Source organism: Prionailurus bengalensis, chromosome B4, assembly GCF_016509475.1.
Source record: "Prionailurus bengalensis isolate Pbe53 chromosome B4, Fcat_Pben_1.1_paternal_pri, whole genome shotgun sequence".
In the NCBI taxonomy this organism is placed as follows: Eukaryota; Metazoa; Chordata; class Mammalia; order Carnivora; family Felidae; genus Prionailurus; species Prionailurus bengalensis.
In genome coordinates this window covers 62,297,914-62,325,267 of record NC_057358.1, presented here as the reverse complement: position 1 = coordinate 62,325,267, position 27,354 = coordinate 62,297,914, and the positions used below count along the sequence as shown (strand labels likewise).

General features: G+C 39.7%; 1 protein-coding gene across 1 annotated transcript in view; it reads left to right on the top strand.

The window, feature by feature from the left end:
- The first annotated feature begins 967 nt into the window (after window positions 1–967).
- OVCH1 (ovochymase 1) overlaps window positions 968–27,354 on the top strand; it is a 77,263-nt gene continuing 50,876 nt past the window's right edge. Inside the window, exons 1-14 of the mRNA XM_043564256.1 lie at window positions 968–994; window positions 1,294–1,461; window positions 1,736–1,833; window positions 2,604–2,773; window positions 7,085–7,180; window positions 8,034–8,185; window positions 9,908–10,094; window positions 12,050–12,137; window positions 18,498–18,631; window positions 19,820–19,960; window positions 20,064–20,194; window positions 21,166–21,259; window positions 22,782–22,910; window positions 25,979–26,159. Coding sequence (XP_043420191.1) covers window positions 968–994; window positions 1,294–1,461; window positions 1,736–1,833; window positions 2,604–2,773; window positions 7,085–7,180; window positions 8,034–8,185; window positions 9,908–10,094; window positions 12,050–12,137; window positions 18,498–18,631; window positions 19,820–19,960; window positions 20,064–20,194; window positions 21,166–21,259; window positions 22,782–22,910; window positions 25,979–26,159 — 1,796 coding nt within the window. The remainder of the gene's footprint in view (window positions 995–1,293; window positions 1,462–1,735; window positions 1,834–2,603; window positions 2,774–7,084; window positions 7,181–8,033; window positions 8,186–9,907; window positions 10,095–12,049; window positions 12,138–18,497; window positions 18,632–19,819; window positions 19,961–20,063; window positions 20,195–21,165; window positions 21,260–22,781; window positions 22,911–25,978; window positions 26,160–27,354) is intronic.

Sequence of the window (27,354 nt, the reverse complement as noted above, 5' to 3'; positions counted from 1 at the left end):
ATACTGCTGACATGATAGTATTACCGATGAATTCATTTTAATGATCTTAAATGATGGATCCTACAGCTTTGGCCCATTCCACTGAAGCTAATGATACAACCACCCGGAAAAGGGATGACAGCGTAAACCAGCTCTCTCATACCCACTCTATTTGAAATTCTTGAATGTCAAAGGCTTCCACAAGCTTGTTAGAAGTAGGGGCAGTGCTATGAATGCCTCAGTAAGCTTCCAGGAGTCGGGGGCTTCCTCGCCTCTGGGTTTGGGCCACACTCCCTGGTCTGGGCCAGAATTCCCTGGCGCTGAGCATTCCAGGCCACTGATCAGATTCCAGGCCATTGATCACATTCCAGATCACCTGGATCTGACGGTAGGGCCCTCTGCACACCTGTGAGCGGCGACCACCTCGAGGCCAGAAGGCGGGTAGCTGTGAAACGTGGGGCGGCCGCGCGTGGGTGGAGCGCGGGCCGAGACAGCTGTGAGCCAGCCGGCGCCGCAGGTGCGGCTCATTGGCGCCCGCGCAGGAGTGAAGAGCGCGGCGGGCGCGCCGCGGGGCTCGCTGCTGTCGCCGCTTTCTGCAGCTGCGGCGGAGGAAGCGGGGCGGAGTCCCGGCGCGTGGGGGCCATGCGGGCGCTGGCCGGGATGGTTCTGCTGCTGTTGCTCGCCGTCGGCCTCCCCCAAAGCATAGGTGAGCCCGGACCCCGGACCCTGGGCGCCGAGGCTGCGGCCCAGGGCTGAGTGCTGGCGAGGGAGAGAGACTTCCTTACCCCCTCGGCCACGGAGAGGGAAGGGTGAGGGGCCGGTACAGGCTCAGAAGTTCCCAAAGACCGGCCTGCGCCAGGTTTTCTTTTGGAAATTCTTTGGATACTGGAGTTCCAGACTTTAGGCACTTATGCTAAGGCGCCTTCTCCACGGATCAATCGCCAATTAGAAGTAACTTAAAGCCAAATGTCTCTTTTCTGAGTAACATATGGTGTTCTATGACCACCTAATTTACGTAATGCTCACCCTCCCAGAGTAACTCCCAAATCGATCCCCAGAGGGAAAGCGAGCTCATCCTACCCCCCCCCCCCGCCCCTGCCAACCCCCCCGGAGACTCCCTAAGGCAGCTCAGGCTATAAAGAGGCAGGGGAGTCCTGAGGCAAGTTCTAGTCAACATGGGGTAATTGTGGGATAGTCTTGGGAGTATCTTGAGAAAAAAAGAGGGATAGTCTGCTGCTCGGTGGTATCAGAACATCTGTGTGAGGCCAGGAAAATCTGAAGGTGGAGTCTTGATCAAGGGAATCCTGACCTGAGGTGCTCCGGGTGCGTGCCCACACACACAGGTGCTCTCTCTCACACACAGGGCTGAAGTGTGGGATCCCTGCTGTTGATGTCGAACGTAGGACAACTGTCTTGGATTCTGGGTTCTTCTCTGGAAGTACTCGCTGGAGGGATTCAGCAGTTGGTGGACAACCGTGGCAGGTCAGGATAACCAAAACACTGAGCTCTTGAATGAGAAATGCTGACGTTTTCCTCTGGTTTCCAATATCACAGCTCTGGTTAACAGGTGATTTTTCTCTTAAGCCCATTCAACCCTGTCTGCCAAAAAGTTTACTTCAGGGGAAATCTCTTCCTAACCAATTGTATCGGTAACTTAAGAATGTTATACAAGGAGAGTTGACTTCAAGTGTTTCTAAAGGAGATGGCATCACGGGGAGATGCATATTAGTTGTGTTCATACTTTTCTTCTCGGCAGGTCTCCCTAAAATTAGGCGAGCACCGCTTCTGTGCAGGAAGCTTGATCCAAGATGATCTGGTTGTTACAGCAGCACACTGCTTGGTTGGCCTCAATGAGTAAGTTGTGGATTTCCATTACTTATCAAACCTTGGCTCCTAGCAATGGGACTGAGAGATTTGAAGCTCTAAATACCCTGCAAAGTTCAATCCCCATCCCTTTCTGAATTTTTCCACCTCGTCCACCCACTCACTGACCTTCCTGATCCCAGGAAACCTTTATCTGTCTCAAGATTTCCTGTGCCTCCTACTCTACTAATTAGAGACCCCAGAGATCCTAGATGTCCTCTATAATTTGTGGAGTTAGTGGTGAGGTGGGGGCGATGGTTACTTGTTCTAATAAATTATTGACATTTATTGTTAAATGGAGGCTCCAACGTTTTAATAATACGAACTTCAGTCATTAGGAGGAAAACAATACTGTGAAAAGAACTGATACTTAGCCAGATTAAGAGAGATGCTGATAATAAGAAAAGGACAGTTCTAGGAACAACTTTTGTATCTTGTTAAAAATGACAGAGCATATATAGACTAGTACAAAAAAAGAAAAAGAGGCTGCTCTTAAATATTTCATGCAGAACTGCAATTGTTGAGAGGGGAAAGGGTTCACAGAATGTGAACACTCTGATGGAAAGCCGTGACTTTACAGATCCCTATAATTTATAGGCAATTATGATAGTTGGTAGTAATCATTAATAAAGGTACATCTTTGAAGACTTAGAAATGCTTCAAGTTACATTAATCACTTTTCATTTAAGTGCGTGAAAACAAGACCATCTTTCCTGGGGGAAACAGCTATACTTATTGGAGCGGTTTTTCTTTGGTTTTAGGAAGCAAATTAAGAGTCTGACTGTGACTGGGGGGCACAACCTCTTTCCGGAGGGTAAACAAGAACAGAAGACTCCTGTTTCAAAAATGATTATCCATCCTGAGTACAACAGACTTGGATATATGAGCTCTGATATTGCACTGCTGTATTTAAAACACAAAGTCAAGTTTGGTAAGTAAGGGGAGTTAGCATATTTTAAAAATGTAGGAGAAAAGTGTGCTTTATTAATTCTGTACCAGTTAACAATTAATTTCTGTGTATATCTGGTACTATTAGAATAGCTAAGTTTTGTCCTTCTTAAAATTTTGTTTATAACATATAAAAGCACTGTAAAGATTGAAAGTCCCAGACACAAATTCTGTATGCTTAACTTAATCTGCATTTTAAGTCTTTTGTCTTGACTGGGCTATATTCTAGACTTATACTCAGCTCCAGCCTGGGACTTGGGGACATTTGAAAATGTTTTCAGAGACTTCTTTCTCTCCTCATTATGGACTAGATATCTGACACTGAGCACAGGTAATCTAAACATTTTAGAAAAAATTTTTAAAATCTTTTTGTTTTTAATGCAAAAAAGTAAAGTGATCCGTGACCCAAAACAATGAAGGAGCACAAATCTAGAAGAATTGGCCAGGCATTGAAATAAGCCACTTCCCTTGAGGCATCCCATTGATCTTTAAGAACCTGGAGCTTTAACTTGTCATGCAAGGAGCCTATATGGCAGGAGAGGTGGGGGATGGGTGAATCTGATCTGTGTCTCCCATGTAATCCCTGACTTCACAACAGGTGATGCTTTGAAAGACAGGGGGAAAAAAGGGAGAGATATGGCACATAAAGTGAGGGTATCAGGAAACTTACCTGCTTGAATCTTGGCTCTGGATGGAAGGTTCCCTGAAGGATCTGTAATCATGAGCAAGCAAGCCTCATTCAAGTTAGATGCTGGAATTCCCATCACCTATGACCAAAAAAAAAAAAAACTATTGCCCTTTTCCCTGTTCCCCTTTATAGAAAAGCTATGAAGTTCCACTTATGGGAGGTATGTTGTTTTCCTCTCCTCAGTTCTCATAATTGTGTGTATTAGGTCTGAGATATCTGTTAGACATCCAAGTTAGACTTTCACCCCGACCTGCCACCAAATCTGCTCTTGTCACAGGCACTGCCCTCCATGTTGCTAAATTTCAAAGGTAAATTCTCAATCCTCAGCTTACTTGGCACGAGTTTAGACAGACTGGCTCATACTCTCCCTGGAAACATTTTCTTCACTTGAGTTCCAGGAGTCCCTTGGTTTTCCTCCTACCTCTTTTTGCACCCTTTGTTGGTCTTCTATGATGATACCTCCTCCTCTTTGTGACCTCTGTTGGAGTGCTCAGTCCCTGGACCTCTTCTCTATCTGCCCTCCTTTAGTATTCTCATCCAGGTTCAAGGTTGTAAACACCATCTGCTTGAAGACTAACCCAAATGTTACCTATCACACATGCTGCTGGGATTAATAGGAGTCGTATAGCTAACTGCCTACTGGTCACCCAATAGGCATCTCAAACTTAATATGTTTAAAACAGAATCTTGTCCCCTGTATCCTAAATCTACTTTACCCATAGCCTTTGATTTTGATGAATGACAGCTCTGCCCTTCCAGTTGTTTAAGCTAAACACTTTGCACTCAGTCTTAAATCTTCTTTCTCTCACATTGTGTACCTAATCCATCACAAAAGCCCCATGGCTTCTGCCTCACCCGGTCTACTCTTACCATCCTGTTCCAGGCTACCATCCTTTCTTGCTTGGGTTAATTTTAATGGTCTCTTAAATTGTCTTTAGCTTTCTCTTTTGAAAGCCTAATTATTATTAACCTAACAACCAGAATAATACTTTTTAAAATCTAGGTTATATTATGTCACTCTGTTCAAAACACTTCAGTGGTTCTTCATTACACTCAGATGGAAATCAATATTTTTATCAATTGCCATCTCTGTCCTCTTAGCCCTAGATCTAGCCTGTTTTTTTGTTTTTTCACTATTTTTTTCCCCTTAATCTGTTCCAGCTATTCTGGCCAACTGTTCTCAAGCATATATGACATTATCCCACTGCACGGACTTTACATTCTGTTTCTTATTTTCTTGAAATGCTTTCTGCCCAGATAACCACTTGGTTACAAGGCTTTACTCAAATGTCATCTGCTCAGGGGCACCTAGGTGGCTCAGTAAATTAAGTGTCTGACTCTTGATCTCAGCTCAGGTCTTGATATTAGGGTGGTGAGTTCAAGCCCTGCATTGGGTTCTAGGCTAGGTATGAAGCCTACTTAAAAGAAATGTTATCTACTTAAAGGCACTTGCCATGACTATCATATTTTTTTTTTCAACGTTTTATTTTACTTTTGGGACAGAGAGAGACAGAGCATGAACGGGGGAGGGGCAGAGAGAGAGGGAGACACAGAGTCGGAAACAGGCTCCAGGCTCCGAGCCATCAGCCCAGAGCCTGATGCAGGGCTCGAACTCCCGGACCGCGAGATCGTGACCTGGCTGAAGTCGGACGCTTAACCGACTGCGCCACCCAGGCGCCCCTATGACTATCATATTTAAAACTACATTTCCCATGCCATCTTCCCTAATCCCCAGACTTTGAATCTTCTTTACCCTACTCTGATTTTTCCGGAGTGATATTACCTAACAACCAAATAAGTTATTTTATTTATAATTGGCATTCCTGCTACCCCAACACACACCCTTGTATGTAAAGGATCTTTCTTTCTGCTAATTTACTGGAGTCTAGAAAAGTGCTTGCCACATAGTAGTACTGGATTACCATTAGGGGAAACTATCCTTTAGAAACAAGGGTATACCCTCAGTGGAACAGAATATAGAACCCAGAAATTGACACATGCCTATATGGTCAATTAATCTTTGACAAAGCAGCAAAGAACATCCAATGGAAAAAAGAGTCTCTTCAACAAAGGTTGTTGGGAAAACTGGACCACTTTCTTACACCATACACAAAAGTAAATTCAAAATGGATGAAAGACCTAAAGGTGAAATAGGAAACCATCAAAATCCTAGAGGGGAACACAGGCAGCAACCTCTTTGACCTTGGCCATAGCAGCTTCTTACTAGACTCCGGCGGCAAGGGAAACAAAAGCAAAAATGAACCATTGGGACTTCATTAAGATAAAAGGATTCAGCACAGTGAAGGAAATAATCAACAAAACTAAAAGGCAACCTACAGAATGGAGAAGATACTTGCAAATGACATACTGGGTAAAGGGCTAGTATCTAAAATCTATAAAGAACTTACCAAACTCAACACCCCAAAAATAATTGAGTTAAGAAATGGCAGAAGACATGAACAGACATTTCTCCAAAGAAGAGAAATTTGGAGAAATTTGGATGTTGATGCTCAACATCACTAATCAGAGAAATAAAAATCACAACCACAATGAGATACCACCTCACAACTGTCAGAATGGCTACAATTAACAAGATAGGAAACTACTAATGTTGAGAATGTGGAGAAAGGAGAACCCTCTTGCACTGTTGGTGGGAATGTAAACTGGTGCAGCCATTCTGGAAAACAGTATGGATGTTCCTCAAAAAATTAAAAATAGAACTGTCTTATGACTCTACAATTACACTACTATTATTTATCCAAAGGATACAAAAACACTGATTCAAAGGGGTACATAAATCCCAATGTTTATAGCATTATAGTAGCACTATCAACAATAGCCAAATTAAGGAATGGCCATGAACTGATGAATGGATAAAAAAAGATACATACACATATATACATACAATGGAATATTATCACTCAGACATCAAAAAGATTGAAATCTTGGTCATTTGCAATGACATGGGTTGAGCTAGGGTTTATTTTGCTAAGCAAAAGAAGTCAGAGACAGACGGATACCATGATTTCACTTATATGTGGAATTTAAGAAACAAAACATGAACATAGGGGAAAGGAAGGGAAAATAAGATAAAAACAGAGAGGAAGGCAAGCCATAGGAGACTTTTAAAGATAGAGAACAAACTGAGGGTTGCTGGAGGGGAGGTAGGTGGGGGGATGGGCTAAATCGGTGATAGGCATTAAGGAGGGCACTTGCTGGGATGAACATTGGGTATTATATGTAAATGATGAATCACTGACTTATACTGAAACCAATACTACACTATATGTAGACTAACTTGAATTTAAATAAAATCTTGGAAGGGAAAAAAAAAAGGACAAGTGTATACCCTAAAATGTTAGTTTTCGAGGGTCAAGGTGGTGTGTGTAACACTGGATTATGGTCTTCCTATTTTACTTTTTCTGCATTTTTCTAAATTTCTACAAATATGGAATAGTTTTTTATGAGAGGGGAAAACTTAAAATATATATCAATATTATATTTAGAGGGAAAGTGTAGAAGCCATGAAAACAACTGGATGTTACTTTTCTAAATATATTCAGCATCACTTGCCTATCTAGGAACCTTAAATTTTTCTTTTTCCAGGAACTGCTGTTCAGCCAATCTGTCTTCCCCATAAAGATGATAAATTTGAAGCAGGGCTTCTTTGCATGACCAGTGGATGGTGCAAGATTTCAGAGAGTAAGAGGCATCAAAAAATATATAGTAGTTTTAGATTTCTTTGCCCACTAGAAGCAGAAATTGTAGTGGCCACGAGTAATATATTTATCCTATTTTGTTTTTGTTTTTTTCCCGAGTTATAATCCAGTGAGAATTTCTTGTTGTTTTCACCATAAAAATGTCTGTATCTAAGGCTCAACATAAAACTTCTGCTGACCATTTTGGTTATGATGTGTCAGAAAAAGAAAACCAGCAGTAACTATGACAGATGAAGAAGAATACAGTAAAGGGATAATCAGGAAATAGTCACAATAGTTAAATTTCCTTGTCTTTAATATTATGATTTTTCAAAATTAAGAATTTCACAAATACTGCTTTATTGACTAAAGTTTTCCACTTAGGAAAACTTGAAGTATATGATTAGGAAAGATACAATTGCCTATATTACCTTAAAAAAAATCTGCTAATAAAAAAATATCCTTTATCACATATCTGATTTTAGGAAAGAATATAATTCACACCTTACAAAAGGACTTCCACATTTTGATTAAACATGGTTGAAATAGGTTTTTTTTTTTAACATTTATTTATTATTGAGAGACAGACACAGAGCGTGAGCAGGGGAGGGGTAGAGAAAGGGGGAGACACAGAATCTGAAGTAGGCTCCAGGCTCTGAGCTGTCAGCACAGAGCCCAAAGCGGGGCTCGAGCTCACAAACTGTGAGATCATGACCTGAGCCGAAGTCGGATGCTTAACCAACTGAGCCACCCAGGTGCCCCTAAACATGGTTGAAATAGTTTTATACTTGTAGGGTTCTTACTGATTTGTTTCAGTGAGGACAATTGTTGACTAACTCATCAGTCCATCTCCACAGCATCAGAGTATTCAGATGTCCTACAAGAAGTGGAGCTTCCCATCATGGACGACAGAACGTGTAATTCTGTGCTGACGGGTATGAATTTTCCTCTCCTGGGGAGGACCATGATGTGTGCCAGTTTTCCTGATGGGGAAAAGGAGGCCTGTAAGGTAAAAAGCATAAGCCAGCCCAGTTATTCAGTATCATATAAGTGATAGTGGATTCTGCCTTTTTCCATGAGCTGCTTTTGGGGAATAATTGCTTCAACATTCTTTTTTTGTTCATCTTTCCACCATGCTTCTACTGAAAAGGTTTACTTGACCTGGCCTGAGAGCATTCTTTCCTGTTCCGTGCCCATTCTTACCCCCACCCCTCTTTTTGGGAAGATGGAAGGAGGGAAGATGGGGAAGAGAGTTCAACATTTCCAACCTAATGCAATGGTGCTCTTTGGCTCTATCTGATTAGGTCTATCTGTGAATTATTTTTCATTCCACTTTTTGTTAAACATTGTGACTTTTTTTAAGTGTTGAGTGCAGAATGCAATGTTGGTACAATGTTTGACCAAAGATGGCACAGCTATAGTAACTGTTGGTTAAAACATGTTGTGAATGACCTCCCAAGGCTGACTACAGTAGCTTATAAAGAAGTCCGATCTTCACAAGTTAGAGGAAAAGGAGACCAATTTGTGACAGACATGAGTTTTAAGTTTTAGATAGAGAAGATAATTTACTTGGAAAACCACTTTTTTTTTTAAATTGGAGGAGTCGGGAGTTTTTATTCTTCCCCAGCAAGCAGCTTGAAACTGCTATAGGAAGCTCCCTAAAATTATCTGTTGGAAAATTTCTTGACTTTTTTGTTCTGGAGCAAGGGGGCAGGTGGTGACAGGACAAGGAGCGGGGAGAGTTTGGAAGGGAAGAGATAGAAAATTACAATTATCCCACTTTCTAAATTGGGACACAGATAGATTAAGGGTGTTTTATCCTGTCTGCATCCTTGAGAGGCAATACTTGGGGGTGGGCGGTTAAACCCTCAATTCTCTGCCTTTTGAAGAGAGTTTAAATCTGGCACAGAATTGACCCATGTTCCCAAAACACCACATTATTATGAAGGATTATTAAAGAAAGGATCCTAAAATCATGGGTTCTTTATCCTCTAATCTGAGAACCAACAATCCTATACATATAGCCCCTGGGACAAAATTAGGCCTCTGTTCTGTTCTGAGAGCCTTCAGCCATTGCATGAACTTGGACTCAATTCACTGGTGCTGTAGGCTTGGATATGACCCAGTCTTTCCTAGCAATTCCAGATGGCAAAGTAGAGCGGAAGAATGTACCTGTCAATTCCCCCTGCTCCTTTCACTGGTTGCAGAATGCATGTGGTTGTTCACAAACAAGTAGGGGCAAGAGAAAAATTAAGTGTTAGCTCAACAAGATTGCAGGCACTAATTGTAAGGAGGTTACACTTGGGCAAAAAGACTGTACCTTGAAACTAATGATGAAGAGGCAAAAAAATGGATTAAAAAAATGTTGATTGATAGTAACCAGTGGGTATATATGCCTCTACTACTTCTCTCTTTGGGATGAGTGCTGTTTGTTGTTGTGCTGAAATACTTTTTTTTTTAATTTTTTTTAATGTTAATTTATTTTTGAGACAGAGACAGAGCATCAACGGGGGAGGGCCAGAGAGACAGGGAAACACAGAATCTGAAACAGGCTTCAGACTCTGAGCTGTCAGTACAGAGCCCGATGCGGGGCTCGAACTCATGGACCGTGAGATCATGACCTGAGCCGAAGTCGGACACCTAACCGACAGAGCCACCCAGGCGTCCCTGTGCTGAAATACTTTTAACTCGTGAATATTTTCAAGTTTCATCTTTTTCTGTCCCACAAAAGGGAGACTCTGGAAGTCCATTTGTTTGTAGAAGAGGCAATGGAATCTGGGTCCTTGCTGGGATAACTTCCCAGGGAGCTGGTTGGACTAGAGGTTGGACTTTAAGAAATAACCATAGAAGGGCATCACCTGGCATTTTCTCCAAGGTGTTTGAGTTGATGGATTTTATCACTCAGAACACATTCACAGGTAGGTATAATTTCTGTGAATTCATCCTTCTGCCTTTTGTTCTAAATCAAAAATTGATCATGCTTATTTCAAGGGTAGTTATTCTGATATGTTGCAGATATAATCAGAACTAAGCTGTAAAAGAAAGGATGACTTTGTCTGGTTTTCAATTCCTAATCCAATGTATATAAAATTAAATCTCTGAATTCATGAGAACTGATCTCTTTCAGTTTAACTTGAACTTAACTTGGACAGAGCCTGAATCTTCAAGTTTATGTTCATGTAGATTTTCATGAGATATGGGTCTTTTTTTTGTAATGATGAGATTTTTTTAAAAAATAATCTTTGAGAAAGGATTTTTGCTTCATTTATCCAGGTGACATACCTTTTTCCCCTAAACTAGTTGAGAGCACTAAAAATAAATTACTCACCTCCCATTTTCCCCACTCACCTTTGTTAATTTTACTTGACAACAGTGGGGAAAATAAGGGAGGCCTTGGAGGGTTACTTTGTTTTGCAGCACTAAAATCTAGAATTAGGAAACAAATGTGGGTCTGGAGATGCCAAGCTTGTCCTCAGGGAACTTTCCTACTATTTGGGAAGACAGAGGAGTATGTTGGCCCAGTGATGAAAGATGAGCTAAGCTAAGCTACAAGGTGAGCTAAGCCCCTGAGAGCTGTCAGAGCCCTGAGGACAAGGCAGAGGGGCTCAGTCCCAAGGGATACAAGGTTTGCCTTGCAGAGGGACAGCACCTGTGCAAGAGGGCAGCCTTTGCAGAACAGAGCGAGTGAGGACACACAACTTACAGGACCAAGCAGTTCAGTACAAGAAGCAAGTCGTTTCAAGGCCGGGAGCCAGAGGGTCAGAGCACAGGGCTCCCTCCAGCCTTCCCTCATTGCAGTCCAAGATCAGCCACCTTGCTGATGATTCGAGAAGCACCACTGTTAACTGGTCCAGCTGAGCACCAGAGCTCCCTCCGACTAGAGCAGGCTTGCCACTCCGATTTGGACCTCAGAGTGAAAGTGTTCTGTTCATTGACATTACTGCACAGGGAGAGTCTCTCCTGGTAGCAATTCTATTCAGTTTTCATCACCTGAAAGAGAAGGTTAAAAGGATTAATAAGCCCTGGACAAAGGTTAACAGTAACAATATTTTAAAATGGCAATGAAATCAGCCAGTAATGGTTAATTCCACAGTCAAATAATAGCACAATGTGACAATTTATTTAAATAATACTTCCTTAACATCATCTAAGCTTCTCATGCCACAGTTGCCTATTTCTTCTAGTTTCCAACAATTAAAATGTGACACTGGAATTTGAAATTGCTGAGTGCATGATAGAGACTTGACATGTCACTGCTAAAATTTGTGTACTTTCGGGGTGCCTGGGTAGCTCGGTCAGTTAAGCACCTGAATTCGGCTCAGGTCATAATATTATGGTTCATGAGTTCAAGCCCTGTGTCAGGCTCTGTGCTGACAGCTCAGAGCCAGGAGCATGCTTTAGATTCTGTGTCTCCCTTTCTCCCTGCCCCTCCCCCACTTGTGCACTTGCTCTCAAAAATAAACATTAGAAATTTAAATATAAAAAAATTTAAATATAAAACTTGTGAACTTTTACTTTAGTATTTTTATACAAAGGTATTTTATTATAACCCAGGATATCCTAGTGAGAGATGGGGGAGAAAGCCGTATTAGTGCCATGTAATATAAATTTGAAACCTCGATGTGACTCATGATTTGCAAAAGCTGGATAAAGAAATATTAAATCTGAAGAACTCGGGTAAAGAAAAGAACATTATGATTTATAAATTATCTCAGTGAAGTCTAAGTACAGTGTCTAGGTCAAAGCATCTAAAAACATGCATTCCCATAAATATAAATTATATAAATTACAAAGCTTCAAGCTATGTATCATATATCTTGAAATTCTGTTCATAGCTGAAATAAATAATCAAGTTTTTTCTACATTTTGAAAGATTGTAGATCTGAGAGAACAGTGTTATTTGGAGAAAATGGGAAGATTTGTTACCACCATTCCAAAGAAAGCAGCTGTTCTCATAATTGGTATGTATCCAAGGTAGGATGATTCTTGGGTTTCCGCCCTCCAATATCAGGCCACTTAAGGGGCTATGTTTTGTGAATTTTGTCTAGTATTTCAATTTCTTAATCTGCTTAACATAAAAGTCTATATGTTTCTTCTGATATTTTCTGATTAGCAAACATTTGCTGGTTGGTATTTCTGCTATCCACCGATACAAATCATCAGCACAAATAGTATTAAGACTGGAGCTTTTCTGAATTGATGTTTTCAAATATCCAATGTTGAAAGCATCTGCTAGTGAGATTGTTACGGGAATTTAGTGATGAATCCTTTCCTACTTATTTCTGTAATAATGGTGATATTTTATTTCCCAGAAGATGGGAAATAGCTGGAGATGAATATGTTTCACTGTCTTTAAATTTTTTCTACATAGTCTGTCCCCTCTAAAGATATCTTTAAGCTTTAGAAATAAGTTTTGCAAGTATTTCACTTCCTCAAGTGTTCTGAATTTTAAAAATTGAGCATTTAAAGATATGCAAAGGTAGATCATAGTTCTGTGAGTTTATAATCTGGTAAGAAGAAAGAGCTGGATAAAAAACTATACTGTAAAACAAGACCAATAAGCTTTATAATCCACACTACCCAGGCGTAGGGTGGTATTTTGGAAAATAGACTAATTCGCATTGCAGTGGTTTGCGAGGCATGTGTGTGTTTATACCGTGGTTGGGAGACATGGAGGTAGGAATGTTTTAGTGAAGGGGATAGTATTGAAACTACGCATTGAAGGATAGTTATAATTTTATAGCTCATGAAGTTGTTTATAGCTCTAGTGTCTAAGAGATTTCAACATATCATGCCACATAGAGGGGATAATGTGTAAGAAATGTCAGGGAGGTAGAGAATATCATGGTTGTTTGGACAGTGTGAGTCACAGGACAGCTGGACAGTAATGTTAGCATAAATAAGAACTGGTATAGCAGTGGACAATGAAGATAAAAAGGCTGGTTAGCTCTTAGTTATAGAGGGTCTTAAATTCCATGAGGAGAAGATTAGATTTTTTTTGCTGTAAGCAATGGGAAACTAAAATGGTGGCAAGATTATAATTTATAAAATGGATGTATAATGACCTGTAGATATTTGTTGTAAATATAGAAAGGAAATAATGTGGCTTAATTTCAGCCAATATTTAAAAGGCTTAAAAGTCTAAGTTGAGGAGCACCTGGGTGGCTCAGTTGGTTTAGTGTCTGAATCTTGATTTCAGTTCAGATCATAATCCCAGGGTCATGAGACCAGGCCCTGCATTGGGCTCTGTACTGAGAATGGAGGCTGCTTATGATTCCCCTTCTCTCCCCCCTTTCCCCAGGTTGTATGCACACTGTATCTCTAAAATAAAATTTTAAAAAGTCCAAGTTGACTTTCTGTGTGTCAACCTAGTAATGTAATACCAATAAAGGCTTTGCCATTTTTGCTTAAACTTTGAGGAAAATAGCATCTAGAATAAGAGTGAGAGTCCTATTTTATTAGAGGCAGGGGCATTGGGAGGGGTCTCCAGGTACAATCTTTAGAAAGAGGCATTGATAAGCTAGAAATTATCTGAAGGACAATGGCTAACATGGAAAGAAATTTGGAATGATATCTTGGGAGATATGGTAGAAGGAACCAGGAATGGTTTTGATGCAAAGAAGACTTGAGAGGAGGAAGGAACTGTCTTGTCTGAGGATCCACTACAGAAGCAGAATTGGACTTGCTCCAGTGAAGTGCAGAGCTGAGAATAAGGAGCTGGAAGGTTAGGAGAAAGCAGATTTCAATCCAATATAAGGTAGTTTCTTTTTTTTTTTTTTAATTTATATCATTCATTTGGGGGAGGGAGGGGCAGAGAGAGAGAAGGAGAGAGAGAATCCCAAGCAGGTTCTGCACTGTTAGCATGCAGTATGATGTGGGGCTCAATCCCACAAACCACGAAATCATGGCCTGAGCCAATATCAAGAGTCAGACGCTTAACTGACTGAGCTACTCAGGCACCCTGCAATAGAAGGTAGTTTCTAATGGCCTTCCTCAGGAGTAATGAATTTCCTTTATAAGTAGATATTTGAGAAAAGCATGGATGGTTATCAGTGAAGTTGTAGAAAGCATTTGTACATTGGGCTAAGAGACATGCAGATGACAGCCAATTTACCCTCAAGCAAAGAGAACCTGTGATTCAACTTAGACAATGAAATATTGAAGAGATTTCTGCAGGAAAGACTTTCAAGGCAAAAACAGTTGTTATCAGTGTTAGATATTGCAGAAGGCAAAATGAGGTGAGATAAAATGCTATTGGATATGGCAGCTAATTGAGTAGAATTGTAGGATCAGGAGCTATATTCATAACTGGCTGAGTGGTTGTTGAAGAATTGGTATCTTTCCTTCATCAAATAGTCAAAACATTTTTATCAAAGCTTTAAGATGTGCCAAGCACTGTTTCAGGTGCTAGAAATAAAGCAGTGAATGAAACAGACAGAAATGCTTCCTTTGGAGATGAGTTGGAAAATGGAGAACAGGGGTAATACAAATAACGTTATAAATAATAGTAGGAGGTGATAAGCACTATGCAGAAAACCATAGCAAGAAGGTGGGATGGTTGTGCAATATTAGAGAAGTTGCTCAGGAAAAGCCTAATCGTAAGGATGATATTTGAACAAAGACTTGAATAAGATGTGGGAGGGAATCATATGGTCATCTTGGGAAGGAACATTCTTTGCAGAAGGAATGGCATATGTGAGGCAGGAAAATTTTTGGTATATCTGGGGAACAGTAGAATCAAAGCACTAGAGCTAAGTGATGGGTGGAAATGGTCATGGTTAGCGTGGTCAGACTTAGAAGACATAAGAAGGACTTTTTTGAATTTTATTACAAGATGTATTGTCATTGGAGGACTTAGAGCAGACAAGGAACATGATCTGACACACTTAAAAAGGATCACTTTGGTTGTTTCATTGAAAATAGACCATAGGGGCACCTGCATGGCTCGGTCAGTTGAGCGTCCAACTCTTGATTTCAGCTCAGGGCATGATCTCATGGTTCATGAGTTCAAATCCTGCGTTGGGTTCTGCAATGGCCCTACAGATTCTGCTTGGAATTCTCTCCCTGTCTCTCTGCCTCTCCCCTGCTTGTGCACGCATGCTCTCTAAATAAATAAATAAACTTAAAAAAAAAAAAAGAAAATAGACTCTGGAAGGGAAAGACCAAGAGCTGAGCCCTGTTAGTGTCATTGGTATCGACACCAATAATCCAGGTAAGCATGATGGCTTGGGACCAGGTTTGCAATAGTAGAGGAGGTGAAAAGTGATAGAACCACAGGATTTGATAGTGAGTTGAAAATGTGGGTTGTAAGCGAGAGAGAGCCTTATAATTAACTTGAGGGTTTTTGACCTGTAGGAGGCATGGTAGTGAGGGTTTGCTGCCCTTGTTTCAGTTGAGGAGACAGTTAACAGTGAAGGGAAAGAGGAAGACAGGACAGTGGCTTTTGGATAGTAGGACAGGTTTCAAGAGAAGCAGGGGTTTTTTTGTTGTTGTTGTTGTGTTGGGGTGGGTGGGTTAGGCTTAACTGTGCTTATGAGCAGAAGAAAGAGTAAGATGAGTCAAGAGAAATGTATAAATACATGAAGGATGTTTCATGAGAACAGAACAGTTAAAGAAGATTTAGCTTTGGAAAAAATGAAGAATAATCACTTTCCTGAAAAAGCAACAACAACAACAAAATTCAGGTTACCTATAGGAAGGTTAAATGAATTCACACTAGATGTCTTCTTAGTAATTGTAAGGTTTTAGCTGCCTCAAGTTTAGAGGATGAAGTTGAGATTAAATAGTTAAGATACTTAATAGCATGTAAGGACTAAAATGAATCAACCAGAGATTAATGGGAAGACTTTCAGCAACTTTACAACTCAGTATTAGCATGAATTGATACTGTATTTCAGCAAATCTAAAACAAACTAGTTGTAAAATTGTTATTTTATGTACTCAACAAAGAAATAAAAAATACCCCAGATCAGGAGATTTCAAATAAAGATGGGACACCAAAAGCTGTATGTTCAGTGTAAGGCTAAACCAGGCACACCCCACCCACGTGGAAAGCTACATGCCCCTACCTTGACACTGGTGTAAAGAGGGGTAAAAATCTTCTCTGAGATTTTGAATCACAAGCTAATACTTATGCAGGTATGTAGTCTAAAATTCCCACCACCCGTATAGTCTGAAACACCTGAAAATAACATAAGTAGCATGCAGTTGATAGTGCACCTGGGTGACTGGCCAGAGATCATTCCTCTCTGCAAGAACTGTGTCCATCTAAGTCTAAAAGAATTAATTGTAAGGCTATACTGTAAGAACCTTCTGATTCTGGAATGTTCCAATGTGGAGGAAAAAACATGTGCCTTAGAAATGTAATGCGATACGGAATCAATCTGCATCTTAGTGATTTCTCCATTATGCTAAGCAGCCTTGAGAATGGTAGAAGGATTAATTGAAGATGGAGTTAATTAACTAATGTTAAGATAGAAACAAATAATGTGAAGAAGGAGCAAGGAGTTACACAGTTCCTCCAAGCCTATCTTTATTCTGCTGGGTGGTACCTAGATTCTGAGACCTGGCAGATAAGGACACTCAGGTCATCTCTCCCCTTCCATGCCTGTGGGAGACATTGCATTTCTAAGAGCCTAGAACAGTGCCTGGCATATAATAGTGCTCAATAAACATTTGAATAGGTAAATCAAGGCTTAATTTTGGTAATCCTCTCTCACTTAGCTTGATTAGACCTCAGAATCCTTTGCAACACAGCAGTCACTAACAACAAACCAGGTTGGCATATGATTTGAAATCTGTTTTCTATCACTGAGGTAGGGATTTTGAGGTAGACAATAATTTGATGAACAGGAGAAAGTACTTGCCTTTGAAGCCATAAAACCCAACCTATATTTCCTATTATGTGTGAGGTGTGATGAGTCTTTTAATATCATGACAGTTTTCTTATTTGGAATAAGGGGAATAATTTCTCCCTGCCCACTTCAGAGGGTCATAAAGAGCCTCAATAAGATGATAGATGTGGAGTGCTTTTTCAATTGAAGTGCCTAAAAAAGTGAGCTTTGTAATATTTTAGACAGCTTATTGTTTTATAAATTGAAGTGCTTAAAGAGGGATTTTAATAATATTTAAGCAGCCTATTTTGACCTCAATGTTCAAGATGATAGACTTGAAAAAGTAAAGCAGGGAGTTTCTGGTTAAGAAGATATTTAGTAAGAATTGTTACATTTGGTTTTTGGAAACAGGGCATTAAAAAGCTGGATAACTCCTACAGTCCTGAACACTTATTACTTAGAGGGCAGTGATACTGTTAAGAGGTCTAAGGCTGTTGATGGAGTGCCTGGGTGGCTCAGTCAATTAAGTTGTCTGACTCTTGGTTTTGGCTCAGGTCATGATCTCAAGGTTTTGTGGGTTCAAGGCCTGCATTGGGGTCTGTGCTGGCAGTGTGGAGCCTACTTGGGATTCTCTCCCTCTCTCTCTCTCTCTCTCTGCCCTTCCCCCGCTCATGCTCTCTCTCTCTCTCAAAAATAAATAAACTTAAAAAAATTATGTAAAAAAAACTCAACAACAAAAAAAGGTCTAAGTCTGTTGAGAAAGACTGCCAAGTTTTAGAAAGAGGTTTGTTCTGACATGTTAGATTCCAGGTAAGAGTGCTTTGCAGCCCAATGAATGTGAGGCACAAAAGATGCTAAGGATTTACGGTCTGCTGGGGTTTCTTTTCTTTAATAATATGAATTCGTGTAGGAAAATAAAAGTAAAAGATTATGTGTTAAATTATGTAAGACTCCTTTCAAAATGTTTAGACATATTTCTAAAGATGTTAATAAAAGGTCACAGCTGACCTTACTGGGAGTTAGGGAGGTGACATTGCACCTGCAGGGACTGAGATCCAGGCTGACCTTGGAGGATGTGGCTGGTTAGAGTTAACATATGCAGCATGGTCAATCCATAATTCATGACCCATAATTTGACTTCTGGGTGAAAACTATGAATTTTCAATTAGGCTAATAAGTTAGAACAAAGAGGTGAATCTTAGGGTTTTCAATTTACAGATCAGAATCCTAGCATTTTATAACTGAATGAAATTTAAAGGGTGGTTTCCGGCCACTCTCTAATTAACACCTCTATTTGTTGGATAAATGCCAGCAATTTGAGCCTATCCAAATTATTCTTACATAAGGAACTTCCATTGCCTATTATCTTCTAATAGTCTTTATGATTTTTGTTACTGGTAAGTTATGAGCTAAAGCCCATATATTAGATCTTATTTGTCACACTTGACTGTCCCATTTATTATACTTTCTCCACCTTCCCCTGTCTAGCTTATGTATGTGGAAAATAATGGTACCAGAAGATAAAATTATCCTGATAAAATTTGCAAGCTTAGACATACAAAATCAAGTTGGTTGTGACCATGGCTATATATCTTTACAATCAAGCAATGGAGTGCTTATTAGTACGTATGTTACATTTATTTTTTCTTGTCATGTTAGAGTATCTGAACAACTGAAGACGTGCAAAGGGACCTGAAGTTAGATATCTGCCATAGAACACTTTATATGCTGTCCCTTTCCTGAAGGGGCAGATGTGTGTGGTAAGAGAGGAACCAATGACTGGCATGTTGAGTGAGCTATTCCCTTCTCAGGTTGAGTAGCAGTTTTGAATGACATTGATCTCACAATTATCAGAAACTTCCTTTCAAGGCAACATCTATTTTGTTTTTTGGTTTTATCACAAAAGTGGGTGCCTGTTTGCCAAATTTGGTAAAGACAGGTAAGTAACTGGAAGAAAATGTAAACCATTAAAAATCCTACCACCTAGAGATAAATGCTGTTAACATTTTGGGGTACTGTATATTCATTTATACGTAATAACTATACACATTGAACTTCACATTGTTTTATGATGTTCTTTTCTCCCATGACAATAGATCATTTCAGGTCATTTGTGGAATACCACGTATACACTATATAAGCATAATTGATAACTTTAATTGAAATATTATGTGTTAAGCATCTTGATAGAAGATCTCTAGAGCTGGTATAGACCTTGGTCTTCAGGTCTCCCTAGGCCAGTGATTAGGACAAATAGCTTGTTGCAAATCGACAGGATGCTGTAGATAAGGTATTGTGCTAAGGGTTATAATATTCATTGACTAAATGATTTCACATTCAGGCCTGCAATTTACCTAGGAACCATTCTTTCAACCAATCATTTGTTAAAAAATCAACTATGGGCCAGATATCATATCAAGTCCTACACATATGTGGAGTAAAAACAGTCTCTGCTCTAATGCAATTGCAGTCTGATAAGGTATCTAAACATGTACCATAAAGTAGAAAATGACATGGTACAGGAAATGTGCTGTGGTGACTCAGAAAAGGTACCTCTTACTTCCGTGGGTATTTAGGACGGTTTATGAGAACTGGACTTTGAGTCAGGCCCTGAAGGATGAGTAGAATTTAGACATGTGAGATTGAGTTTGAAAAAGCACAGATACAGACAGTGTGGAAAAATTAAATTAACCAGTAAATAGTTTGGTGGGTTGAGAACACAGAGTTCCTGGAACATAGTATTAGGAAAAAAAAATTAACAAGTTTGTGACATTTTTAGTAATGCTATTTCAATTTCTTTTCCTTTTAAGGTAAGGTCTGTGGAGATAAATTGCCTTCACCATTGCTGACTGAGACCAGTGAGGCCACAGTTATGTTTGTTTCTGATCCAGAAAACGGTGGCAGCAGCTTTGAGCTTACATTTACTGCTGTTCAGAAGAACTCAGAAGCTGGTATCTCAGATATTTAATTCCCTGATGTTTTTATATGATATGGGGATAAGGAAGAGGGAATGCCTTTGGCCATTCACTTTGGATTTCCCTGACACTTCAACAGGTTCAGGCTGTGGGAGTGTAGCTGTATTGGTGGAAGAAGGGATGATTCACTCTGCCAGTTATCCTGACTCATATCCCATGAATGTAAAGTGTCATTGGTTCATTCGTGCTCCGGAGAAACACATTATAAAGGTAAGCAGCTAAGGAAGATCTTTACTTCATTGAGAGCTTAGCTGTGTTGGTTAGGCAGAACTTGCTTCATCCTGGCTATGAAACTGCCATTATGACTAGGAGCTTCAGTTTGCTGCCATATATAAATATATCAACCTACATCTGGATCTATAAATGTGCTTTGAAAAGTTTGAGCAGTTTAAGAGAATACATCAAAAGTAGGCCTCCTTCTCATCTAACACCCATCATACCTCCTAATGGCAAGTGAACACTAGAGTGTCCCTAGGGAGATCTTCTGAGCATTTAGAAACATGCATATATTTACATTGCTTAGCAATGCCTTTTCTCCTTAAAAATATCTCAAAGATCTTTCCAAATGAGTCCACAGAGCACTTTTCATTAACTGCATACATTATATTGTGTGATATTCCATAATTTCTTTCTTTTTAATTTTTTAAATGTTTATTTATTTTTGAGAGAGACAGACCACAAGTGGGGAAGGAGCAGACAGACAGGGAGACACAGAATTGGAAGCAGGCTCCAGGCTCTGAGCTGTCAGCACAGAGCCTGACACGGGGCTCGAACTCACAAAGCATGAGATCATGACCTGAGCTGAAGCCGGACACTCAACCAGCTGAGCCACCCAGGGGCCCCGATATTCCATAATTTAAGTCAGGTCCCAATAATATACACTTAGTGGGTTTCCAGTCTTTGCCCTTTCCAGCAGTGCTAGTACATTCTTGTGTCCATGTATTTGGGCACATGTGGATGTATGTGATTGCCAGGAGCGGACTTTCTGTGTCAAAGGATTTGTGCATTTAAACCTCATAGTCATTGCCAAATTGCTCTCCAAAGAGGCTGCAATTACTTACACTTCTATCAATAGAATAGGAGGGGTAACTGCCAGCCTTTTCATGTTCAGAGGGAAGTTTTTAAAGTTCATCTCTTCTCTTCCTTGACCATTTCTCTGGTTATGTTTCTAATTTGCACAGTTGGAATTTGAGGACTTTATCACTGAATTTAGCCCAAACTGTATTTATGATGCTGTTGTGATTTATGGTGATCCTGAAGAGGAGCACGAGTTAGGTGGGTAACATTCCATCTGTAAAGAACAAGAGTAGTTGTAGCACTGACTGGCCTCCTTGGGTGACACAAAGTTGAATGAGAATAAGGATTTCTTATTCTGGAAACTCACGTGTCAAAAAACTTTAGCTTTAACCGATGAACCAACAATGGATTCACCAGGAAGATTAAAAAAATTTTTTTTTAATGTTTATTCATTTTTGAGAAAGAGAAGGAGCATGAGACGGGGGAGGGGCAGAGAGAGAGGGAGACACAGAATCCCAAGCTGTCAGCTCAGAGCCTGACACCGGGCTTGAACCCACAAGGTCTGAGATCAGGTATGAGATCATGACCTGAGCCAAAGTTGGATGCTAAACCGACTGAGCTACCCAGGTGCTGCCCCACCAGTAAGATTTTTTTAATGTTTATTTATTTTTGAAAGAGAGAGAGAGAGAGACAGAGAGACAGAGAGACAGAGAGACAGAGAGACAGCATATGAGTGGGGGAAGGGCAGAGAGAGAAGGAGACACAGAATCCAAAGCAGGTTCCAGGCTCTGAGCTGTCAGCACAGAGCCCAACGTGGGGCTTGAACCCACAAGATGTGAGATCATGACCTGAGCTGAAGTCAGACACTTAACCGACTGAGCCACCCAGGCACCCCTCACCAGTAAGATTATTAATAGAAACATGTAAAATTTGGAGAATGTTTCAGAATATTTGGAAGGTGAATGTGAAGTCCCAGGGAAAAAGGAAATAGTAACATTGAATACATTTTTGGCAGTTACTGAAGGTAATTTTTTAAACTCCTTTTTGTATTAAAAAGTAACCAAAAAAAGTAACTGAAAAGTATAGTAACCAAAAAAAGTAACCAAAAGTAACCAAAGTAACCAAAACTATAGTTTCTACTTGAATCTTAAAAGTTAATTTTTGGAACTAAAACTTCAAATATACTTTCCATTTTGACCTACCAATTTACTTAGTATAAGAAGTTATCTCTTCTAGCTGTGCAGCCACTCCCTTAATATACCTATTATTTGTCCCTTAGTTAGATGTCAGTGTGGGTCTGAGACCAGGAATATAGGTGGGTTGGGAATGTTTGGATATTCAGGGCAGCTGAGTGGAGGCACAATCCCCCTCATCCAGCTGAATAGGATCTGTATAGAGTGGGCTTCAAGTGAAGCAGATTTCAGGTGTTACTTACATAAAGCATAGCCACCTTCCCTTTGAAAGGAGGATACAAAGTTTGGGATTTTCTTTAACTCGCCCCTTCGCACTGTGTACATTAAAAGTCAATTGACATTTCTATGCATGCTAAAAATCAGATGTCTTTTCTCTATCTGTAGAGTGTTTTTCTATGAGATAAAATTACAACACATAGTTATCTTGAAACTAGTGTTTCACTCCCACATACAATGGAAAAGTGTGCCTACAAACCAAAGTTGAAGAAAACCAGAATTGCTGGGAAAAAATTAGATAATGTTCTACCTCTGTTTTCTGACTTAAAAATTTTGTAACTGTAAATCAAACCTTCCTAAAACTTTTACAGCTAAACTTTGTGGGATCTTAAACCCTACTCCAATATTCAGTCCTCATAATATGCTGGTGATTCATTTTAAAAGTGATGGTGAAAATAACTTCCGAGGCTTCAAGGCTAGTTTCACCTTTTTGCTCTCAGGTGAGGATAAGCACTAGCACAGTAATTGTTTTTGCTTGTGAAAATAGTTATACGGAAGATCACTTAGCCATGTTTACCTGAATTTAGGGTGCTTGAAACACCTTGGTGACAAAATATAAATGCAGATTCCTGGGACTCCTGGGTGGCTCGGTTGGTTATGCATCTGACTCTTGATCTTAGCTCAGGTCTTGATCTCAGGGTCATGGGCATAGAGCCTACTTTAAAAAACATTTTTTTTTAATGTTTATTTATATGAGAGAAAGAGAGTGGCAGAGTGTAAGCAGGAGAGGGTAAGAGAGAGAGGGAGACACAGAATCCAAAGGAGGCTCCAGGCTCTGAGCTATCAGCACAGAGCCCAGTGCAGGGCTTGAACTCACAGACCGCGAGATCATGACCTGAACCAAAATTGGACGCTCAACCTACTGAACCACCCAGGTGCCCCAAAACATGCAGGTTTCTGGGGCATCTGGGTGGCTCAGTTGGTTGACCATCTGACTTCAGCTCAGGTCATGATCTCACAGTTCATAGGTTCCAGCCCCTCATCGGGCTCTGTGCTGACAGCTCAGAGCCTGGAGCCTTCTTCAGGTTCTGTGTCTCCCTCTCTCTCTGCCCCACCCCTGCTCACTCTCTGTTTCTCTCTTGAAATTAAATAAACATTAAAAAAATTTTTAACTGCAGATTCCTGTGCCCACTCCTGAAGATTTATGTTCTGTACATCTGTGATGGGGCCCAGGAATCTGTGCTTTAACAAGAACCTCTGGTGAAGCTAAGAAACTACATCCACTCAATGATCAAAAAACACTTTAAGCACCTTATATCAAAAGTAGATAATTTAGATTAGAGAATGCAATTCAGAAATGAGATTGACTGTCTCTGTTTTGGGACATTTCAGGGTTTTGAAGGATTTATAGTTTTCTAGCCATTCTAGAAAATAAAGCAGCCTTTACTAAGATGGAAGGAATATCATTCCTTAAAGACCCTAGTGTGGAAAAGAATGGGTGATGTATAAAAAACTACAAATAATTTGGCAGTGTTCAAGTTTTGGAATGTTAGAAGAGGCAAGAGTCGTATCATGATGGATTCAGGGCATTCAGTTTTAGGTACCAGAGTGATAGGATAGCCAGCTAACATTTGTTGATTACTTGCTCTGTACCAAGTATAGACTAAACATTTCACATGCATTACCACATTTATTCCTCCTTACAAACCTAAGAGGTTTATACAATGCTCTCCTTTTCACAGATGAAGGAAGAAAGTTCAGAGAGGTTAAGTAGCTTTCCCAAAGATGCATAACTGCCAAGAGGCGGAGCCAGAACTCAAACGTTGGTAGTAATGTGGAAGATAGAGACAAAGATTAGGCAGAGATTAGTGAATTTACAAGGAGAGTAGTGAATAAATCATTGTAAGAATTTATTTTAGGTGTAGTCCTTGATCAGATATGTTGTGGCAAAGGTGATATATAAAGTAGAAAAATTCCAGCATGATTCCGAGGACTCTAGCTTGAGTGGCTAGGTGGATGGTAGAGCCACTAAATGATACAGGGAAACATAAGACCGTGTTGACTCTTGAAATCAATTGGTTTCATTTGAGGCAAGTGGATTTGTATGAGCTTGTGGGAGTCCAGATGAATATAGCTAGCATATTCTACATCTAGAATTCAGAAAAGAGACTTAAGAGAGAAATGTGGAAGTCATATATATGCAAATGAATAGTAATAGGGTTATGAACTGTACCTTGTGGAGTATCTTGCAGGCTGGAGGATAGGATCTTGAAAAAAAGACTGAGATTGAGAAGAGATGGTCGTAGATTTTTTGAGAAAATCAAGAGAGTAATTTAATGAGGCCAAAGAAGGAAGAAATGCTTAAAAGGGTCAAGATACACTAGGAATTTAAGAAAAATATAACCAATCACATCTATGGGATCTGGCATTTAGCACTGGAAAGATTGCAGTAGTGAAATCAACATGAGAGTGGTTTTATGACTGACCAGGATAAGCAAGCAGGGTCAGCTAGTGTAGACGACTTTAAATATTTTCAATTAAAAAAATGTTTTCTCTGTAGACTCTTCAAACCAAGTTGGATCGACTTCACCTCCCCAAACCAATCTTGTATCTTCTGCAAAACTTATTCCATATGGTGAGTTGATGGTCATGTAGTTACTACCCGTTTAATCTTTCTTCTTTGGAAAGCCTCATTTTACATTTATATAACTCTACAATGAAGAAGAATGAGTTTTACATTTAGGTCCATGAAACTTCCAGAATTTTTTGGGGGTTTGCATGTACACATATAAATAGAGGGAAGAAGAAATAAGCTTTATGATTAGAAGAAAAGGGTGCAGAGAGTAATTCTTTGTCCTCATTTGCACCTGTGCAAACTTGATATTTAAAATATCTTCCTAGAATCCATATTTAATACGATTATGCATTTTGAGGCAAAGGGAGAAAACAAAGTTTTTTGTTTAATTTTAGCACACACTGGCAACTTTTAACTTACTTGTAATCTGAAGTATCTGGTCAAAAATTATGATCTTTCATTGTTCTATATGCATGTATTCAATATGGCCTAGATGGGCTATAATAGAAAGTTGTACAGGGAGCTGTAATAGGAGAAAATGCCACGAGAGAGAGAAGAAACAAGGATATGTATGAAGAACTTTATATGCTCTGTTAACAACAACAACAACAACAACAACAAAAATAACCCATCCCAGTACAATGTAAGTTCCATGACAGCCAAGACTTTTGTCTATTCTATTCACTGATAGATCAGTGACACCTAAAACATCACTATCGAGAACATTGCCTGGCAGTACCAACCACTAAAATTATTTATTGAATGAATGAGTAAATATTACTCTGTAGGCCAGTAACTAAAAACCTAATTGCTTAGCAGAGTTACCAAGGCAAGCTTTTAAAATCAGATTCCTCAGAGGTGGATGTTAGGGAGTTGATATCTCTGTAAAGCTCATCTGATATTTGGAAATTACTACCGTCAGCTATTGGAGGAGGTGTATGTTCTTTCTTATTTCAGTTGGATAGGTCATTAATTTCATCCTCTCTGCTATAGGTATCTGTGGCATCCCTCCATTTAGTCTCCAGTGGCTTTCCAGAAGAACTGTAGTGGGGGAGGAAGCCTGTCCCCACTGTTGGCCATGGCAGGTGGGTGTGAGGTTTCAAGGCAGTCACCAGTGTGGAGGTGCCATCCTCAACCCAACCTGGATTCTCACTGCAGCCCATTGTGTGCAATCGTGAGTGAAACTGATGATATTTTAATAACGTACTTAGCATGTATTTATGGCCATGCCTAGGGTAGAAGTATAATTATCGAATAAAGTCATCCAGACTAATTCTAAAGCAGGAATCTTTCAAAGACTTTCTATACAGCCGTTTCCTCTACTTAAACAATGTCAGTGAGGAAAATGTTGATCAAATCTTGAAATTGCTCATCTCATTTATGGCAATCTCTTATTATTATGTTGAGCACACGTCTGTTTCTCTTTAGCAGAAACCTATTGGTCTAAATTTACTGGAGCTCTCGAAAACAAAAACTTAGTCTGCTTCTTCTTTCACATAACAGTGTTCCCTATACTTGAGGATCTCTCTCACATTGCCCCTTAATTTCATCTTTAAGCCAGGGCTCATCATTCTGTTGTGTGTCAGTAATTCCAGATACCTTGCCATGTGGTACAACTTCCTCTGGATTGATTTAGTGTTGTTTTTCTTAAAATATGGTCCAAATAGTGGAGAGCACAGTAGGGTAATCTACCACATTGGTCACTGGACTACCAATGAACTAAAATTTTGCTTAACATTTTCAGGGTTTTTAAATTGTGAATTATGCCATGATATGAAAAACTGCACATGACACATATGTGGTCTAAAGAATAGTAAATGTACATATGTGTCCTTGCCACCCAGTTTAGGAAGACTCTTTACACTTCTTAAGACCCCCTAGGACCCCTGCCAAGAGGAAGACACTATGCTAAATTTTGTATTTATGATACTGATGGGTTTTTTAAAAAATTTTAACATCTGTGAATCCCTAAAACTAGTACATTGTTTGGTTTTTCTTGGTTTTGATAATGTAAAAGAATTGTAGTTTCTATTTTACTGTGAATTGCTCTTATCTTAATGGTATATAGATAAGCTAGGTGCCTTTGTATAACTGTAATTAATTCATTTTCCTTCCAAACTAAAGTCACTTGTTGGTGACTTCTAGACATGGGTAGTTTTTTTTTTTTTTTAATTTTTTATTTTTTATTTAAACTCCTCAGATGGGTGACTCAGTAGGTTGAGCATCTGACTCTTGATTTCAGCTCAGGTCATGATCTCATGGTTCATGGGTTCAAGCCCTGCATCAGGCCCTGTGCTGACAGTGCAATAGCCTGCTTAGGATTCTCTCTCTCTCTCTCTCTCTCTCTCTCTCTCTCTCTCTCTCCTCTC